A 20,576-nucleotide genomic window follows, 5' to 3' on the forward strand; every position below is an offset into this window, starting at 1 on the left:
TTGCATAATTATGTAAAATTGACTTATTTCAACTTTGACTTTGTAAATGTCTATGTCATCACTTGTGTAAAATGTTTTGTTGATAGGAGATAGCTTCATAAGTTGTCATAACTTGTGCCAAATCCTTTGTGCCTATTTTGGACAATAAATATGTTTAAAGTCAAGTCACAGGCGGTCACACTTACTATAAGTTGCGACAACGTCGTTTCTCGGTTGGAACGAAGGAGACACGGGCATTTAATTAGATTATTCGTACCACAATACACCCTGCAAACGCTGCGTCATATCCATGGTTACCAGCTATCCCCATATAAATTGAACAAACCTTTAGACAACTGAACCCCTAACCCCCAGTGACAGACGCACAAAACACACACGAGCTATCCCCCGTAATATTTGTTTTTAAAGACGCCTTAATAGAAAAAGCCGCCAGAATGGTTGAGGAAAACAAACTATATCCATCCTGCTGATGTTCAACACACATACAACACCAGACCAAACAAGCCAACACAGAAACCCAACAAGGAAAGCAACTACATGACCTCAGACACAATCAATAAAAACATGGTGTGTAACCTGTAGTCTGGTGTGTAACATGTCGTCTGGTTTGTAACATGTAGTCTGTTGTGTAACATGTGGTCTGGTGTGTAACATGTAGTCTGGTGTGTAACATGTAGTCTGGTGTGTAACATGCGGTCTGGTGTGTAACATGTAGTCTGGTGTATAACATGTGGTCTGGTGTGTTACCTGTAGTCTGGTGTGTAACATGTAGTCTGGTGTGTAACCTGTAGTCTGGTGTGTAACATGTAGTCTGGTGTATAACATGTAGTCTGGTGTGTAACCTGTAGTCTGGTGTGTAACATGTAGTCTGGTGTGTAACATGTAGTCTGGTGTGTAACCTGTAGTCTGGTGTGTAACATGTAGTCTGGTGTGTAACATGTCGTCTGTTGTGTAACATGTTGTCTGGTGTGTAACATGTGGTCTGGTGTGTAACCTGCGGTCTGGTGTATAACATGTGGTCTGGTGTGTAACACGTAGTCTGGTGTGTAACCTGTAGTCTGGTGTGTAACATGTGGTCTGGTGTGTAACATGTGGTCTGGTGTGTAACCTGCGGTCTGGTGTATAACATGTGGTCTGGTGTGTAACACGTAGTCTGGTGTGTAACATGTGGTCTGGTGTGTAACATGTGGTCTGATGTGTAACCTGTAGTCTGGTGTGTAACATGTAGTCTGGTGTGTAACGTGTAGTCTGGTGTGTAACCTGTAGTCTGGTGTGTAACATGTAGTCTGGTGTGTAACATGTAGTCTGGTGTATAACATATAGTCTGGTGTGTAACATGTGGTCTGGTGTGTAACATGTGGTCTGGTGTGTAACCTGCGGTCTGGTGTGTAACCTGTAGTCTGGTGTGTAACATGTAGTCTGGTGTGTTACCTGTAGTCTGGTGTGTAACATGTAGTCTGTTGTGTAACTTACAGTCTGGTGTGTAACATGTAGTCTGGTGTGTAACATGTGGTCTGGTGTGTAACATGTAGTCTGGTGTGTAACATGCGGTCTGGTGTGTAACATGTAGTCTGGTGTGTAACATGTAGTCTGGCGTGTAACATGTGGTCTGGTGTGTAATATGTAGTCTGGTGTGTAACATGTAGTCTGTTGTGTTACCTGTAGTCTGGTGTGTAACATGTGGTCTGGTATGTAACATGTAGTCTCGTGTGTAACATGTGGTCTGGTGAGTAACATGCGGTCTGGTGTGTAACATCTAGTCTGGTGTGTAACATGTAGTCTGGTGTGTAACATGCGGTGTGTAACATATCGGTCTGGTGTGTAACATGTAGTCAGGTGTGTAACATGTGGTCTGGTGTGTAACATGTGGTCTGGCGTGTAACCTGTAGTCTGGTGTGTAACATGTGGTCTGGTGTGTAACATGTGGTCTGGTGTGTAACATGTGGTCTGGTGTGTAACATGTAGTCTGGCGTGTAACCTGTAGTCTGGTGTGTAACCTGTAGTCTGGTGTGTAACATGTGGTCTGGTGTGTAACATGTAGTCTGGCGTGTAACCTGTAGTTTGGTGTATAACATGTGGTCTGGTGTGTAACATGTGGTCTGGTGTGTAACATGCGGTCTGGTGTGTAACATGTAGTCTGGTGTGTAACATGCGGTCTAGTGTGTAACATGTAGTCTGGTGTGTAACATGTAGTCTGGTGTGTAACTTGTAGTCTGGTGTGTAACATGTAGTCTGGTGTGTTACCTGTAGTCTGGTGTGTAACATGTAGTCTGTTGTGTAACTTACAGTCTGGTGTGTAACATGTAGTCTGGTGTGTAACATGTGGTCTGGTGTGTAACATGTAGTCTGGTGTGTAACATGCGGTCTGGTGTGTAACATGTAGTCTGGTGTGTAACATGTAGTCTGGCGTGTAACATGTGGTCTGGTGTGTAACATGTAGTCTGGTGTGTAACATGTAGTCTGTTGTGTTACCTGTAGTCTGGTGTGTAACATGTGGTCTGGTATGTAACATGTAGTCTCGTGTGTAACATGTGGTCTGGTGAGTAACATGCGGTCTGGTGTGTAACATCTAGTCTGGTGTGTAACATGTAGTCTGGTGTGTAACATGTGGTCTGGTGTGTAACATGTGGTCTGGTGTGTAACATGTGGTCTGGTGTGTAACATGTAGTCTGTTGTGTAACATTCGGTCTGGTGTGTAACATGTAGTCTGGTGTGTAAGCTGTAGTCTGTTGTGTAACCTGTAGTCTGGTGTGTAACATGTAGTCTGGTGTGTAAAATGTAGTCTGGTGTGTAACATGTGGTCTGGTGTGTAACATGTAGTCTGTTGTGTAACATTTAGTCTGGTGTGTAACATGTAGTCTGGTGTGTAACGTGTAGTCTGGTGTGTAACATGTAGTCTGTTGTGTAACATGTGGTCTGGTGTGTAACATGTAGTCTGGTGTGCAACATGTAGTCTGGTGTGTAACATGCGGTCTGGTGTGTAACATGCGGTCTGGTGTGTAACATGTAGTCTGGTGTGTAACATGTGGTCTGGTGTGTAACATGTGGTCTGGCGTGTAACCTGTAGTCTGGTGTGTAACATGTGGTCTGGTGTGTAACATGTGGTCTGGTGTGTAACATGTGGTCTGGTGTGTAACATGTAGTCTGGTGTGTAACCTGTAGTCTGGTGTGTAACATGTAGTCTGGTTTGTAACATGTAGTCTGGTGGTAACATGTGTCTGGTGTGTAACATGTAGTCTGTGTGTAACATGTAGTCTGGTGTGTAACCGTAGTCTGGTGAACATGGTCTGGTGTTTTAACATGTGGTCTGTTGTGTACATGTAGTCTGGGTGTAACATGTAGTCTGGTGTGTAACATGTAGTCTGGGTGTACCTGTGTTGGTGTGAACATGTGGTCTGTTGTGTAACATAGCTGTGGTACCTTGTCTTGTGTAACATGTAGTCTGGGTGTTAACATGTAGTCTGGTTTGTAACATGTAGTCTGGTGTGTAACATGTGGTCTGGTGTGTAACATGTGGTCTGGTGTGTAACTGTATCGGTGTGTAACTGTATCTGGTGTGTACGTATCTGTGTGTAACATTGCAGTCTGGGTGTGTAACACGTAGTCGGTGTGTACATGTAGTCTGGTGTGTAACATGTAGTCTGGTGTGTAACCTGTAGTCTGTTGTGTAACATGTGGTCTGGTGTGTAACATGTAGTCTGGTGTGTAACATGTGGTCTGGTGTGTAACATGTAGTCTGGTTTGTAACATGTAGTCTGGTGTGTAACATGTAGTCTGGTGTGTAACATGTAGTCTGGTGTGTAACATGTAGTCTGGTGTGTAACATGTAGTCTGGTGTGTAACATGTAGTCTGGTGTGTAACATGTAGTCTGGTGTGTAACATGCGATTTGGTGTGTAACATGCGGTCTGGTGTTGTAACATGTAGTCTGGTGTGTAACCTGTAGTCTGGTGTGTAACATGTGGTCTGGTGTGTAACATGTGGTCTGGTGTGTAACATGTAGTCTGGTGTGTAACATGTGGTCTGGTGTGTAACATGTAGTCTGGTGATGTAACATGTAGCTGGTGTGTAACCATGTAGTCTGGTGTTGTTGTTAACCTGTAGTCTGGGGTGTAACCTGTAGTTGGTGTGTAACATGTCGGTCTAGTGTGTAACATGTAGTCTGGTGTGTACCTGTAGTATGGTGTGTAACATGTGTCTGGTGTGTAACATGTGGTCTGGTGTGTAACATGTAGTCTGGTGTGTAACATGTAGTCTGGTGTGTAACATGTAGTCTGGTGTGTAACATGTAGTCTGGTGTGTAACATGTAGTCTGGTGTGTAACATGTAGTCTGGTGTGTAACATGTAGTCTGGTGTGTAACCTGTAGTCTGGTGTGTAACATGTAGTCTGGTGTGTAACATGTAGTCTGGTGTGTAACATGTAGTCTGGTGTGTAACATGTAGTCTGGTGTGTAACCTGTAGTCTGGTGTGTAACATGTAGTCTGGTGTGTAACATGTAGTCTGGTGTGTAACATGTAGTCTGGTGTGTAACATGTAGTCTGGTGTGTAACATGTGGTCTGGTGTGTAACATGTAGTCTGGTGTGTAACATGTAGTCTGGTGTGTAACATGTAGTCTGGTGTGTAACACTGTTTGTCTGTTGTGTAACATGTGGTCTGGTGTGTAACATGTAGTCTGGGTGTAACCTGTAGTGGTGGGTATAACTGTGGTCTGGGTGAACTGTTGGTGTGTAACATGTAGTCTGGTTTGCTGTGTCTGTGTCTGGGGTGTAACACGGTCTGGTGTGTAACATGTAGTCTGGTGTGTAACATGTAGTCTGGTGTGTAACTGTAGTCTGGTGTGTAACATGTAGTCTGGTGTGTAGCTGTAGTCTGGTGTGTAACATGTAGTCTGGTGTGTACCTGTAGTCTGGTGTGTAACATGTAGTCTGGTGTGTAACTTACAGTCTGGTGTGTAACATGTAGTCTGGTGTGTAACATGTGGTCTGGTGTGTAACATGTAGTCTGGTGTATAACCTGTAGTCTGGTGTGTAACATGTAGTCTGGTGTGTAACATGTGGTCTGGTGTGTAACATGTAGTCTGGTGTGTAACATGTGGTCTGGTGTGTAACATGTAGTCTGGTGTGTAACATGTAGTCTGGTGTGTAACATGTAGTCTGGTTTGTAACATGTAGTCTGGTGTGTAACATGTAGTCTGGTGTATAACATGTAGTCTGGTGTGTAACATGTAGTCTGGTGTGTAACATGTGGTCTGGTGTGTATCATGTAGTCTGGTGTGTAACATGTAGTCTGGTGTGTAACATGTAGTCTGTTGTGTAAGATGTGGTCTGGTGTGTAACATGTAGTCTGGTGTGTAAGTTGTAGTCTGTTGTGTAACCTGTAGTCTGGTGTGTAACATGTAGTCTGGTGTGTAACATGTAGTCTGGTGTGTAACATGTGGTCTGGTGTGTAACATGTAGTCTGTTGTGTAACATGTAGTCTGGTGTGTAACATGTAGTCTGGTGTGTAACATCTGGTCTGGTGTGTAACATGTAGTCTGTTGTGTAACATGTGGTCTGGTGAGTAACATGTAGTCTGGTGTGTAACATGTAGTCTGGTGTGTAACATGCGATTTGGTGTGTAACATGCGGTCTGGTGTGTAACATGTAGAATGGTGTGTAACATGTGGTCTGGTGTGTAACATGTAGTCTGGTGTGTAACATGTAGTCTGGTGTGTAACCTGTAGTCTGGTGTGTAACCTGTAGTCTGGTGTATAACCTGTAGTCTGGTGTGTAACCTGTAGTCTGGTGTGTAACATGTGGTCTGGTTTGTAACATGTAGTCTGTTGTGTAACATGTGGTCTGGTGTGTAACATGGTCTGGTGTGTAACCTGTAGTCTGGTGTGTAACATGTAGTCTGGTGTGTAACATGTAGTCTGGTGTGTAACATGTGGTCTGATGTGTAACATGTGGTCTGGTTTGTAACCTGTAGTCTGGTGTGTAACATGTAGTCTGGTGTATAACATGTGGTCTGATGTGTAACATGTGGTCTGGTTTGTAACCTGTAGTCTGGTGTGTAACATGTAGTCTGGTGTGTAACATGTAGTCTGGTGTGTAACCTGTAGTCTTGTGTGTAACATGTGGTCTGGTGTGTAACATGTAGTCTGGTGTGCAACCTGTAGTCTGGTGTGTAACCTGTAGTCTGGTGTGTAACATGTAGTCTGGTGTGTAACATGTAGTCTGGTGTGTAACATGTAGTCTGGTGTGTAACATGTAGTCTGGTGTGTAACCTGTAGTCTGGTGTATAACATGTGGTCTGGTGTGTAACATGTAGTCTGGTGTGCAACCTGTAGTCTGGTGTGTAACCTGTAGTCTGGTGTGTAACCTGTAGTCTGGTGTGTAACATGTGGTCTGGTGTGTAACATGTGGTCTGGTGTGTAACCTGCGGTCTGGTGTGTAACATGTGGTCTGGTGTGTAACATGTGGTCTGGTGTGTAACATGTGGTCTGGTGTGTAACCTGCGGTCTGGTGTGTAACATGTGGTCTGGTGTGTAACATGTAGTCTGGTGTGTAACATGTAGTCTGGTGTGTAACATGTCGTCTGGTTTGTAACATGCGGTCTGGTGTGTAACATGTCGTCTGGTGTGTAACCTGTAGTCTGGTGTGTTACATGTAGTCTGGTGTGTAACATGTGGTCTGGTGTGTAACATGTAGTCTGGCGTGTAACCTGTAGTGTGGTGTATAACATGTGGTCTGGTGTGTAACATGTGGTCTGGTGTGTAACATGCGATCTGGTGTGTAACATGTAGTCTGGTGTGTAACATGCGGTCTAGTGTGTAACATGTAGTCTGGTGTGTAACATGTAGTCTGGTGTGTAACTTGTAGTCTCGTGTGTAACATGTAGTCTGGTGTGTTACCTGTAGTCTGGTGTGTAACATGTAGTCTGGTGTGTAACTTACAGTCTGGTGTGTAACATGCGGTCTAGTGTGTAACATGTAGTCTGGCGTGTAACCTGTAGTCTGGTGTGTAACATGTGGTCTGCTGTGTAACATGTGGTCTGGTGTGTAACATGTGGTCTGGTGTGTAACATGTAGTCTGGCGTGTAACCTGTAGTCTGGTGTGTAACCTGTAGTCTGGTGTGTAACATGTGGTCTGGTGTGTAACATGTAGTCTGGCGTGTAACCTGTAGTGTGGTGTATAACATGTGGTCTGGTGTGTAACAAGTGGTCTGGTGTGTAACATGCGGTCTGGTGTGTAACATGTATTCTGGTGTGTAACATGTGGTCTAGTGTGTAACATGTAGTCTGGTGTGTAACATGTAGTCTGGTGTGTAACTTGTAGTCTGGTGTGTAACATGTAGTCTGGTGTGTTACCTGTAGTCTGGTGTGTAACATGTAGTCTGGTGTGTAACTTACAGTCTGGTGTGTAACATGTAGTCTGGTGTGTAACATGTGGTCTGGTGTGTAACATGTAGTCTGGTGTATAACCTGTAGTCTGGTGTGTAACATGTGGTCTGGTGTGTAACATGTGGTCTGGTGTGTAACATGTAGTCTGTTGTGTAACATGTGGTCTGGTGTGTAACATGTAGTCTGGTGTGTAACATGTGGTCTGGTGTGTATCATGTAGTCTGGTTTGTAACATGTAGTCTGGTTTGTAACATGTAGTCTGGTGTATAACATGTAGTCTGGTGTGTAACATGTAGTCTGGTGTGTAACATGTGGTCTGGTGTGTATCATGTAGTCTGGTGTGTAACATGTAGTCTGGTGTGTAACATGTAGTCTGTTGTGTAAGATGTGGTCTGGTGTGTAACATGTAGTCTGGTGTGTAAGTTGTAGTCTGTTGTGTAACCTGTAGTCTGGTGTGTAACATGTAGTCTGGTGTGTAACATGTAGTCTGGTGTGTAACATGTGGTCTGGTGTGTAACATGTAGTCTGTTGTGTAACATGTAGTCTGGTGTGTAACATGTAGTCTGGTGTGTAACATCTGGTCTGGTGTGTAACATGTAGTCTGTTGTGTAACATGTGGTCTGGTGAGTAACATGTAGTCTGGTGTGTAACATGTAGTCTGGTGTGTAACATGCGATTTGGTGTGTAACATGCGGTCTGGTGTGTAACATGTAGTCTGGTGTGTAACATGTGGTCTGGTGTGTAACATGTAGTCTGGTGTGTAACATGTAGTCTGGTGTGTAACCTGTAGTCTGGTGTGTAACCTGTAGTCTGGTGTATAACCATGTAGTCTGGTGTGTAACCTGTAGTCTGGTGTGTAACATGTGGTCTGGTGTGTAACATGTAGTCTGTTGTGTAACATGTGGTCTGGTGTGTAACATGTAGTCTGGTGTGTAACATGTAGTCTGGTGTGTAACATGTAGTCTGGTGTGTAACATGTGGTCTGATGTGTAACATGTGGTCTGGTTTGTAACCTGTAGTCTGGTGTGTAACATGTAGTCTGGTGTATAACATGTGGTCTGATGTGTAACATGTGGTCTGGTTTGTAACCTGTAGTCTGGTGTGTAACATGTAGTCTGGTGTGTAACATGTAGTCTGGTGTGTAACCTGTAGTCTGGTGTGTAACATGTGGTCTGGTGTGTAACATGTAGTCTGGTGTGTAACCTGTAGTCTGGTGTGTAACCTGTAGTCTGGTGTGTAACATGTAGTCTGGTGTGTAACATGTAGTCTGGTGTGTAACATGTAGTCTGGTGTGTAACATGTAGTCTGGTGTGTAACCTGTAGTCTGGTGTATAACATGTGGTCTGGTGTGTAACATGTAGTCTGGTGTGTAACCTGTAGTCTGGTGTGTAACCTGTAGTCTGGTGTGTAACCTGTAGTCTGGTGTGTAACATGTGGTCTGGTGTGTAACATGTGGTCTGGTGTGTAACCTGCGGTCTGGTGTGTAACATGTGGTCTGGTGTGTAACATGTGGTCTGGTGTGTAACATGTGGTCTGGTGTGTAACCTGCGGTCTGGTGTGTAACATGTGGTCTGGTGTGTAACATGTAGTCTGGTGTGTAACATGTAGTCTGGTGTGTAACATGTCGTCTGGTTTGTAACATGCGGTCTGGTGTGTAACATGTAGTCTGGTGTGTAACCTGTAGTCTGGTGTGTTACATGTAGTCTGGTGTGTAACATGTGGTCTGGTGTGTAACATGTAGTCTGGTGTGTAACCTGTAGTCTGGTGTGTAACATGTAGTCTGGTGTGTTACATGTAGTCTGGTGTGTAACATGTAGTCTGGTGTGTAACATGTAGTCTGTTGTGTAACCTGTAGTCTGGTGTGTAACATATAGTCTGGTGTGTAACATGTAGTCTGGTGTGTAACCTGTAGTCTGGTGTGTAACATGTAGTCTGGTGTGTAACCTGTAGTCTGGTGTGTAACATGTAGTCTGGTGTGTAACATGTAGTCTGGTGTGTAACCTGTAGTCTGGTGTGTAACATGTGGTCTGGTGTGTAACATGTAGTCTGGTGTGTAACCTGTAGTCTGGTGTGTAACCTGTAGTCTGGTGTGTAACATGTAGTCTGGTGTGTAACATGTTGTCTGGTGTGTAACATGTAGTCTGTTGTGTAACATGTGGTCTGGTGAGTAACATGTAGTCTGGTGTGTAACATGTTGTCTGGTGTGTAACATGTAGTCTGTTGTGTAACATGTAGTCTGGTGTGTAACATGTAGTCTGGTGTGTAACATGTAGTCTGGTGTGTAACATGTGGTCTGGTGTGTAACATGTGGTCTGGTGTGTAACATGTAGTCTGGTGTGTAACATGTAGTCTGGTGTGTAACATGTAGTCTGGTGTGTAACATGTAGTCTGGTGTGTAACATGTAGTCTGGTGTGTAACCTGTAGTCTGGTGTGTAACATGTAGTCTGGTGTGTAACATGTAGTCTGTTGTGTAACATGTAGTCTGGTGTGTAACATGTAGTCTGGTGTGTAACCTGTAGTCTGGTGTGTAACATTGTAGTCTGGTGTGTAACATGTAGTCTGGTGTGTAACATGTGGTCTGGTGTGTAACATGTAGTCTGGTGTGTAACATGTAGTCTGGTGTGTAACCTGTAGTCTGGTGTGTAACTTGCAGTCTGGTGTGTAACACGTAGTCTGGTGTGTAACATGTAGTCTGGTGTGTAACCTGTAGTCTGGTGTGTAACATGTAGTCTGGTGTGTAACATGTGGTCTGGTGTGTAACATGTAGTCTGGTGTGTAACATGTGGTCTGGTGTGTAACATGTAGTCTGATGTGTAACATGTGGTCTGGTGTGTAACATGTAGTCTGGTGTGTAACCTGTAGTCTGGTGTGTAAGATGTGGTCTGGTGTGTAACCTGTAGTCTGGTGTGTAACATGTAGTCTGGTGTGTAACATGTAGTCTGGTGTGTAACATGTAGTCTGGTGTGTAACATGTAGTCTGGTGTGTAACATGTTGTCTGGTGTGTAACCTGTAGTCTGGTGTGTAACATGTGGTCTGGTGTGTAACCTGTAGTCTGGTGTGTAACATGTGGTCTGGTGTGTAACCTGTAGTCTGGTGTGTAACATGTAGTCTGGTGTGTAACCTGTAGTCTGGTGTGTAACATGCGTCTGGTTGTAACCTGTAGTCTGGTGTGTAACATGTAGTCTGGTGTGTAACCTGTAGTCTGGTGTGTAACATGTTGTCTGGTGTGTAACCTGTAGTCTGGTGTGTAACATGTGGTCTGGTATGTAACATGTAGTCTGGTGTGTAACCTGTAGTCTGGTGTGTAACCTGTAGTCTGGTGTGTAACATGTAGTCTGGTGTGTAACATGTTGTCTGGTGTGTAACATGTAGTCTGGTGTGTAACATGTAGTCTGGTGTGTAACATGTAGTCTGGTGTGTAACATGTAGTCTGGTGTGTAACATGTAGTCTGGTGTGTAACATGTAGTCTGGTGTGTAACATGTAGTCTGGTGTGTAACATGTAGTCTGGTGTGTAACATGTAGTCTGGTGTGTAACATGTAGTCTGGTGTGTAACATGTTGTCTGGTGTGTAACATGTAGTCTGGTGTGTAACATGTGGTCTGGTGTGTAACATGTGGTCTGGTGTGTAACATGTAGTCTGGTGTGTAACATGTAGTCTGGTGTGTAACATGTAGTCTGGTGTGTAACATGTAGTCTGGTGTGTAACATGTAGTCTGGTGTGTAACATGTAGTCTGGTGTGTAACATGTGGTCTGGTGTGTAACATGTAGTCTGTGTTGTAACATGTTGTCTGGTGTGTAACATGTAGTCTGTTGTGTAACATGTGGTCTGGTGAGTAACATGTAGTCTGGTGTGTAACATGTAGTCTGTTGTGTAACATGTTGTCTGGTGTGTAACATGTAGTCTGGTGTGTAACCTGTAGTCTGGTGTGTAACATGTAGTCTGGTGTGTAACATGTAGTCTGGTGTGTAACATGTAGTCTGGTGTGTAACATGTAGTCTGGTGAGTAACATGTAGTCTGGTGTGTAACATATAGTCTGGTGTGTAACCTGTAGTCTGGTGTGTAACATGTGGTCTGGTGTGTAACATGTAGTCTGGTGTGTAACCTGTAGTCTGTTGTGTAAGATGTGGTCTGGTGTGTAACCTGTAGTCTGGTGTGTAACCTGTAGTCTGGTGTGTAACCTGTAGTCTGGTGTGTAACATGTCGTCTGGTGTGTAACATGTAGTCTGGTGTGTAACATGTGGTCTGGTGTGTAACATGTAGTCTGGTGTGTAACATTGTCTGGTGTTTTAACTGTAGTCTGGTGTGTAACATGTGTCTGGTGTGTAACCTGTAGTCTGGTGTGTAACATGTGTGTTACTGTAGTGGGGTAACCTGTAGTCTGGTGTGTAACATGTGGTCTGGTGTGTAACCTGTAGTCTGGTGTGTAACATGTGGTCTGGTGTGTAACCTGTAGTCTGGTGTGTAACATGTTGTCTGGTGTGTAACCTGTAGTCTGGTGTGTAACATATAGTCTGGTGTGTAACATGTTGTCTGGTGTGTAACATGTAGTCTGGTGTGTAACATGTTGTCTGGTGTGTAACATGTGGTCTGGTGTGTAACATGTAGTCTGGTGTGTAACATGTAGTCTGTGTGTAACATGTAGTCTGTGTGTAACATGTAGGTCGGTTGTGTAACGTGGTTAGTTGTGTGTAACATGTAGTCTGGTTGTAACATGTGTCTGGTGTAACATGTAGTCTGGTGTGAAACATGTAGTCTGGTGTGTAACATGTAGTCTGGTGTGTAACATGTGTCTGTTGTGTAACATGTGATCTGTGTTGTAACCTGTAGTTGGTGTAACATGTCGTGTCTGGGTTGTAACGTAGCTGGTGTGTAACATTAGTATGTTTGGTAACATGTGTCTGGTGTGTAACATGTGTCTGGTGTGTAACATGGTCTGATGTGTAACATGTGTCTGGTGTGTACATGTAGCTGGTGTGTAACATGAGTTGGTGTGTAACATGTGATCTGGTGTGTAACATGTAGTCTGGTGTTAACATTAGTCGGTGTGTAAAATAGTCTGGTGTGTAACTGTAGTCTGCTGTGTAACAAGTCGATGTGGTAAATGTTTAGTTTAACCATGTGTTGTTGGTTTTTAAAACAGTGGATTCTGGGTTAACGTCTGGTGTGTAAACTAGTCTGTTTTAACAGTTTGTGTACTGTGTCTTTGTAACATTGTGTCTGTAAAATTGCTGGGTGAACGGTGGTAAATGTTCGGGGTAACATTCTGGTGTAACATGTGTTGGTTGTAACTGTAGTTGGGGTAACTTAGTTGTAATTGTGTCTGGTGTGTAACATTTTGTGTGAACTCGGTTGGGTTTAACATTTGTTGGTGTGTACAGGCTGTTCATGTTGTCGTGAAACCTAGTTGTTTAATGTAGTCTGGGTGTTAAATGTTGTCTGTATGCACTGTATGGGGCCTCACTGGTGTGTAACATTGTGTTGTTGTTGTTTCTGGTGAATTTGTTGTAACCTTATCTGGTAAATTTTGGTGTACTAGTTGTGTTAACGTACTGGTGTAAGTACTTTTAGGTCTGGTTAACATTTGTTGTGTATGTTTAAACTATTGGTAACGGTCTGGTGTTATTACTGTGTTTAATTGCGTGTACAGTGTTTAACAGAGTCTGTGTACTTGGTGGGGAACGAGTGGGGAAATGTGTCTGGAAACATGGTTCGTGAATGTAGCTGGTGGTAACTTGCAGGCATTGTTGTTACTTTTGAACTTTGTTTAAATCCTCATTATTTAATATTTCTGTACTGTGTAACTTGTACACATATTGATAAAGTCTGAAACAAAACCTTCACGGACATAGAGAGTGGAGGGCCTTACTAAATAGCTTCGGGCGTCCACAATTCTGGTAAGTAAACATCCCTGATGATTTGGAATACTCGTAGACATGTAATCGAATAAATGAACGGGTTACAAAATGAAGTTAATTTCGTGATTGGTGTCCGTAGTACGACATCAATATTTAATTTCAAACGCCACTTGACAAATCCAGAAGAATTGAAGGAATTATATATATCATTTTTATCTTGGTTGACTGTTTGACCAGCGACACATAGTTTCACTTGTATAATCAGTAGCAAACATCTTAATTTACAGATCAAATTATATATATGTAATTTGTATCTTTTGAAATATAATTATTGTTTTTTTTAATGAGGTAATGAAGCGGGGCCTCCGAGAAGGAACTAAGATGTAGAAAACTTCCGTGTGTCCACTGTACTTGCAACATCTTCAAGTTCGTTCTGTTTCGATGGAAGTTTTTGAATTTCGATAGGATCGGGGATTTATCTGATCATAATCTCCTTTAGAGATGTACTTAGTTGTTTTTTGTTTTAATCAACGTACCCTGGTAGTATAAAGGATACTTATCTAATGTCAGTCATTGGTCTACTTCACACCTCTTCTTCATCCTTATTGTTAGTGTTTTACCTATTATTTCATTTAAAAACCATATACATGTATATTTGTTTAATTTCACGGGGTTCAATTTTCGCGGTTGTCTAAGTCGTACCTAGTTCGCAGATATTAAATTTCCCGCAATCACGCATTGTAAGCAGTTTAACGTCCTATTAACAGCCAGGGTCAATTAAGGACGTGCCAGGTTTTGGAGGTGGAGGAAAGCCGAAGTACCCGGAGAAAAACCACCGGCCTACGGTCAGTACCTGGCAACAGCCCCACGTAGGTTTCGAACTCGCAACCCAGTGGTGGAGGGCTAGTGTTAAAGTGTCGGTACATCTTAACCACTCGGCCACCGCGGCCCCTCATTCTATAGTTAACACTTCTATGCAATTCTTTGTATGTATAAACATTTGATGGGTATGTTTTCGTGCTACATGAAATGACCGCGAATATAGCGAAATTAAATACCACGTAAATATTACCAAATATGCAGTACATGTATTTTACACAGCTTAATTTATATCGTATAACACAATGTACGAAATTTAAAAAAATCCAGTCCAAAAAATTTCTTTCGCACTCTTTCACATTGACAGAAATGATGGCATTTCCAATAATAGCTGGGATCTGGGAGAAAAGGGATGTCCTGCTTCCTGAACAGGTGTGTGGTGACGTCATCCTTACCTTAGATACCATATCTATTCAACAATGTGCTGCACATTGTTTGATGCAAGTCTTCATGTGCTTTATGTTCGAGTTCATTGAACAAACCACTATTTGTCGTCTCTACTCTGGAATATCCTCCCCGAAGACAACGCAACTGTCATCATGGACTCCCTTTTTGGCGTATAAGGGAATTTCAAGTGAGTAGATATTCTCCATATATAATAAAATTGTCACTGTTGTCACTATACAACATGCAATTTACCAAACTCACACTCGAGATATTTTGATAGGTCTCGGAGCTTTTGTATTTTCGGCATAATAACAAATGTGTACCAGTATCGAGTATCGTTTTTTCAAGAATTGATTTTTCCGATTATTTCAACATTTTAATTCTGTCAGGAAAAAATTGCACCCTTGATTCATATAGATTCTACAATTTTCTAATAAATACGTATTTTTTCTTGGTATATATTTTGTGTCACGTGCCATATGTATTTTCGGCAATATCAACAATCTGACAGCTGTCTTTCACAATACCGAAACACTTAAGTACGGTTTCCGACAGCATAGTCAACAATGTACTATTATTCGACATACTACACTACGAAGTAATTTATTTTTCTTAATTTTCCTTCCAAAAACCAACAAACCTCCTACAGTGTAATTCACTGTCGATTTACCTTATACATAATGTCCCCGGTGTACCAAGTGACAGCAAACACATGTGGCTCCTTTTCGGCCATTTTCGTAAACCTGTATGTCGGAAAAAAAACTATTGGGCTATCGTTTAACGTAAGTTTCCGTTCATTTGTTTAACTGTTCGGAAGTTCCCTTGTTTCTTTCATTCTTTTCCATTTAATCTGCAGTTAAACACATACATGTAATAGAGCACGTAGACAGCTTTGACGATTCAGAAGAGTCAGAAAAGTTCCCATTCCTCTTGATTGACAAGTTAAACAGAACACTTCAAACCACATAATTTAAATAAAAAGAGTACAGTGTACTTTTTTTTTAAGACATTCAAAAGAGGCACATTTGTTTTGGGAAATCCGATATGGCGAACAATGTAATTGAATTTATGGCACACGGAATATGGTCTTTAATTTTCAAAATTAAATCTAGTTTACTATTCGTATAGAACATTTGCCACGGCGACTTTTTTCCGATCGGGGCGCAAATCTAAAGGAAACTTCTTCGTTAGACCACATTCGCTTACTATGTGCATGTGCTAGACTCTCTTTGCTTTATTTGTATGGCGACCCCTCGAAATGTATTAGGAGAATCAGACCAGGTATTCCGGCAGAGTAGCCGTCTTCTGCTTTATCGACGACACCTGTCATACAAATCTAGGTCACGACGACACCCGTCATACAAATCTAGGTCACGACGACACCCGTCATACAAATCTAGGTCAAATCCGGGTTAATTCATAATTCAAATGAACACGTCTGACCTCATATCGCCTAAGGAAAGATAATTTTTCCAGATGAGATCTTTATGTCGACTATGAAATTTTTCCATGATCATCACCAACGTGCATCTGCCTAGGTCATAAACAGTAGTCAGATCAGCCTCATACTATGGTTATGCAAGCTGTCGGTCCATAATTCGAAAGCTGAAGATAAACAAATATATTACTTAATAGTTTTCAAATCTGACTTCTACTTTACACAGATTGCGAGCTATCCGGATACATACACGATATGGATGCAGGTCTTTGTTTCGAGATGTTTGAGAAGAAACTGACGTGGCATGACGCTAAGACCAAATGTGAAGAGGAAGAGGGCAGACTTGTCGTATTGAAGAACTCCAAACAAACTGAAACGCTAATGAATCTGGAACAAGGTAAGCTTTTAAGTCGTTAGCAGATACCCAATGATAACTCGTATATCAAAACGATTTACATCAATTAGTTCATAGACCGGTAAACACTGATTGAATTTCGTATGATATTAAGATCCGATTTTCCCGTTTGCAGCCAAGACAATTCTGTCCTTTCCGTCTTTCCCAATACAGATTGTTGAAATAACAGAATATAAAAGAGTAGATGATAATCAATTTGAGGTTTAACTTGTTTAATACATGCACCTCCGTATCTGAGGTATTTGAGTCCTGCTGGTAGTGCGTAAGAACTCTGCCTATTGAGCCGATTGCATGATCGTAATCTTCTCCTCTTTCTTAACAACTCTCCTCTTCCTAATGTCTTCCTTGATTCTGCCTCACTTTTGGCCTGAAGCAGAAATATGGTAGCTGTCCCTCCTGATTAAAACGTTTACACGTTTTGGGGGCGGGGCACTGGTTCAGCCGTTGTCAATGTAATGGTGACAAATGTTTGACCCAATGTCATTAATTGAGCAAATTGAATAAGACTTGGTTGAGGGTACCTTCTCTCGTCCTTCATTGTAACGTTTGTTTTGTCCTAGTTTGATTTTGCTAATTTTTTTCTTGTATTTCTGTACACTTGGTTTAAGAAGCTATGTGAGGCAGACTTGATCAATATGTAACATATGTACTTATTTCTAAATCTTTATTCAAAGAGGCAAACACCAAACGCACGTATTTTGCAAAACAAACATAGAGGGGGGGGGGGGGGGGGGGGGGGGGGGGGGGGGGGGATGTTCTTGAATGGCCTTAGCTGTTGATAGGATGTTACATAATGAAAAACCAATCTTTCGTACACAACATTACAGGTAACCTTTACAGGAAAGTATGGATAGGTTTGACAGTTCATGGAAAGAACAGTATCTGGAAGTGGCTAGATGGAACAACTTTCAACTCCTCGATCTGGAGTCTGATAGATTTCAATGGTGAAAGCTCTACATACCCGGAAGAGGTGAACACTGCTGACTGTGGATCAATTAGTCGGATTCGCAAATATCTGACCGACGACAATTTTAAGCTTGCCAGTCTCTTTGTTTGTGAACGACCACAGTTACTTTGAATCATACCAAACGGAGAGCAGATGTCTTTTAAAAAGTAATGAAAAGAACTTTCCAGCTTTCACAGGGAACCACCATGACTGGGGAACACATTTTGGTACACATTGGTAGAAAGTTTATTTGCAACCTAGTGTGGGTCGCTTTTCCAGGTTCAAATAATTTCCAAACTGTTCAAAAGGGATATCCATTTAAACGAGAAACTCCTTATTAAAGAGAAGACCCAATTTATCATGTGTGACATTACACAACGCTAGAAATATGTGCCTATGCAACATTAATGAACATTCAATGACAACTTTGTTCCCGTTCATTGGATCATAACGGCTCTAGGACTACTTTCAAATTGTTTTCATAAACTGAATCATAATGCACTATGATGCATAAAAAGTAATATTTCATGCAACTATTGTTCCATTAAGTGATACTGTACTTACTGATGTTAATATGTATATTTTTATAATTGCTGTTAGGATAGCACACAAAACATTAAGTGATATTGTACTTACTGATGTTAATATATATATTTATATAATTGCTATTAGGATAACACACAAAGGATGTTTTCTACAATGCTTTTATTAAATAATAAACAATGTTACAACGACACTGTACATTGATACTTAATTTCAAATAAAATGGCAGACAAAAGGTAGTGTTCCATGCACTTTCTGTCACAATTATACAATATTATTCCATGAACATTGATTGACTTCAACTTTAGTATTGATAGTTGTATATATTGATAGTTGCTGTACAATGATATAATTATTGTAATATTTGTTTATTAACTACTGTATCGAAAATAACTTGTCTGCGGTTTTTCAGCGTTGTAAGGAGGATGCATTTTTGTTTTGATCAATTTTCAATATTCAATTATTATGACAATTAAGCTTTTGATATATTTAGTATGTGTATAAACTTTTCTTTTGTTTGAAATATTGCAAAACCTTGTCATTTCATTTACTACAAAATCATTAAAAGTAGCAACGTAGTGTACCAAGTCTCTTGTTGTTGTTTATGATACTGTAACAATTATTTGAATAGCCTCGTATCATCGTGGACAAACAATATATTTATTGTGTATTTGTCGCTTTCAAATAATTTCTCGTTGGTTACCACCTAGCATCAAGTCAGTCTTTCCATGGTGGCTATTCAAACGACAAGCCGATATCAATATTGCAGCAAAACTGCACCTGAATTATTAAATTAGGGAATAATACAACCGTCCACCATTTTGGGACGAAACAGGGGAAATCTCAGCCCAAGGGGGAGATTTTTAACAATCGGCGAACATCGTGTTTGGCAGCTTAAGAATATTATTCGGAGGGTTGGAAGCTGCCTCACTACCAATGAATGGCTATTTTTCTGACATTGTGTTGTTACCATAGTCCGAACGAAATATTAGTAGTATCTGTTACATTACTGTCTAGCTATGCTTAATACTTAATTAATGTTAAAGGTTGGCACAAAACAAGATAAAACCACCGTTCAGTACAAATTGAGAGCTAAGATAACATAGAGCGAAAATTAACAGCATCAAAAACAAGTTTTGTCCTTATAGGACTCGTCTGTGATGCTAAGGTCTTAGAGTACAGTTTATGAAATAATATGGATTTTGACATGAATGTTTATAGGTTTTTAGTGATTCATTGAACAATGTATCAGGTTTAGCACCCTTGATCTTCCTACTTAGCAAGTATTCCGTATTATTCAGTCAATAAAACGATCTACCAACAAATCGTTATTCTCATATCTAAGTTAACGTTACGTACATAGACTTATTTATTCAAAACCCCCAGATTCTCTTCTCTTCAACACAAAGATGATTCTATCAGGGCGGTGTCGATGGGTGTCCTCTTTGTTTTTAACTGGTAAGTAAATGTAAAATCTGCAAACAAAAACTACTCAATTTTCAAAGAACATTCACGAATGATAAAATAGATGTTTGATTTAATTTCTGTATCTTAATATCGACATACAGCTTTTTTCGACATTCCAGTACTCTTCTATGAAGCCAGATATCTGGAAACACTGACGGACAGTTACGAATGTATTGTATCTTAAATACCATTCTATATCACGAATAAGATAAGCTCCTATGTTAAGGAAAGCATTTAGAATTAAGAACACATACATTGTTCCTCTTTACGTCTTATTTTAAATGATCAGAAGTTAGACACAACCTTTCTATAAGTTGGTAAGTATCGATATATAAAACCTGCTAATATGAGCCGTCATAAAATGTCAATGTTAGCCTGATCAATATGCCATCAAGCACTAACATGATTCATTTCTATTTTTTGAAAAAAAAATTTATATTCAAATAATGGTACATCTTATCATCTTTGAATACAAAAGAATCATATTAAAACATCATGTAAAAAGCTCTGTCATCTCAGCTGCATTTCTTTTGTCACGTTACCACGCTATATATATCAATCAGCTTTTTTACTTACATAGAAATTATATATGATTTGTTGGTTACATTCTATAATCACTTTATTACTTGTTGTATTTTGTTTTCATTTGCTTCCTCCCTTTTATATCTTTTATATCTTTATATCATTGATAGGGCGTTAAACAAACTAAACTAAACTAAACTAATCTATTTCTAATATAAACTAAACTAAACTAAACTGTTATTGTATTCGTATTCAGGTTAAAGTTGGGAGTCTCTTGTGTGTACAATCCTATCATGATATAATACATGTTAGTAAGTGTTGATCAATGTAGTTTAACGTATCCTTAATTACGAAACTCGAAAATTGTCTTCAACCGTGTTTTGTAAATATGTAATTATGTTATTCAGTGCAAAACAATAACATTCAAATTTAGAAGGTCCTATTAGAATGCATTTGCAGCTCTTAAGCAGAACGCCGGGCGGCATTTTCTCGCACTAGGGCTTTTTACAGTATAGGCGCATGTATCACCATAACCTAGGTAAACCCACAGGCGCTTGCATAGAAAATATGACCTTCATTTTTTTTTATATGACAGTGGTATGTGTAATCTGTTTCGTGGTTATATAATGTGGGTAAACCCATTTCATTACTTATAAGAAGAAATCACGATGATTTAGTGGTAGGAAGTGGGGCTACGTGACCGAATGGTCGCTAGTTCGAGTCCCGGGGCCGCG

General features: G+C 40.8%; 1 protein-coding gene across 1 annotated transcript; it reads left to right on the plus strand.

The window, feature by feature from the left end:
• Nucleotides 1-16,204: 16,204 nt before the first annotated feature.
• LOC117336629 (C-type lectin lectoxin-Lio2-like) lies at nt 16,205-17,442 on the plus strand. Its single transcript, XM_033897241.1, has 2 exons — nt 16,205-16,346; nt 17,192-17,442. The coding sequence occupies exons 1-2, from the start codon at nt 16,205-16,207 to the stop codon at nt 17,440-17,442; spliced, it is 393 nt and encodes a 130-aa protein (XP_033753132.1).
• Nucleotides 17,443-20,576: the final 3,134 nt, after the last annotated feature.

This window comes from Pecten maximus, chromosome 10, assembly GCF_902652985.1.
Source record: "Pecten maximus chromosome 10, xPecMax1.1, whole genome shotgun sequence".
Classification (NCBI taxonomy): domain Eukaryota; kingdom Metazoa; phylum Mollusca; class Bivalvia; order Pectinida; family Pectinidae; genus Pecten; species Pecten maximus.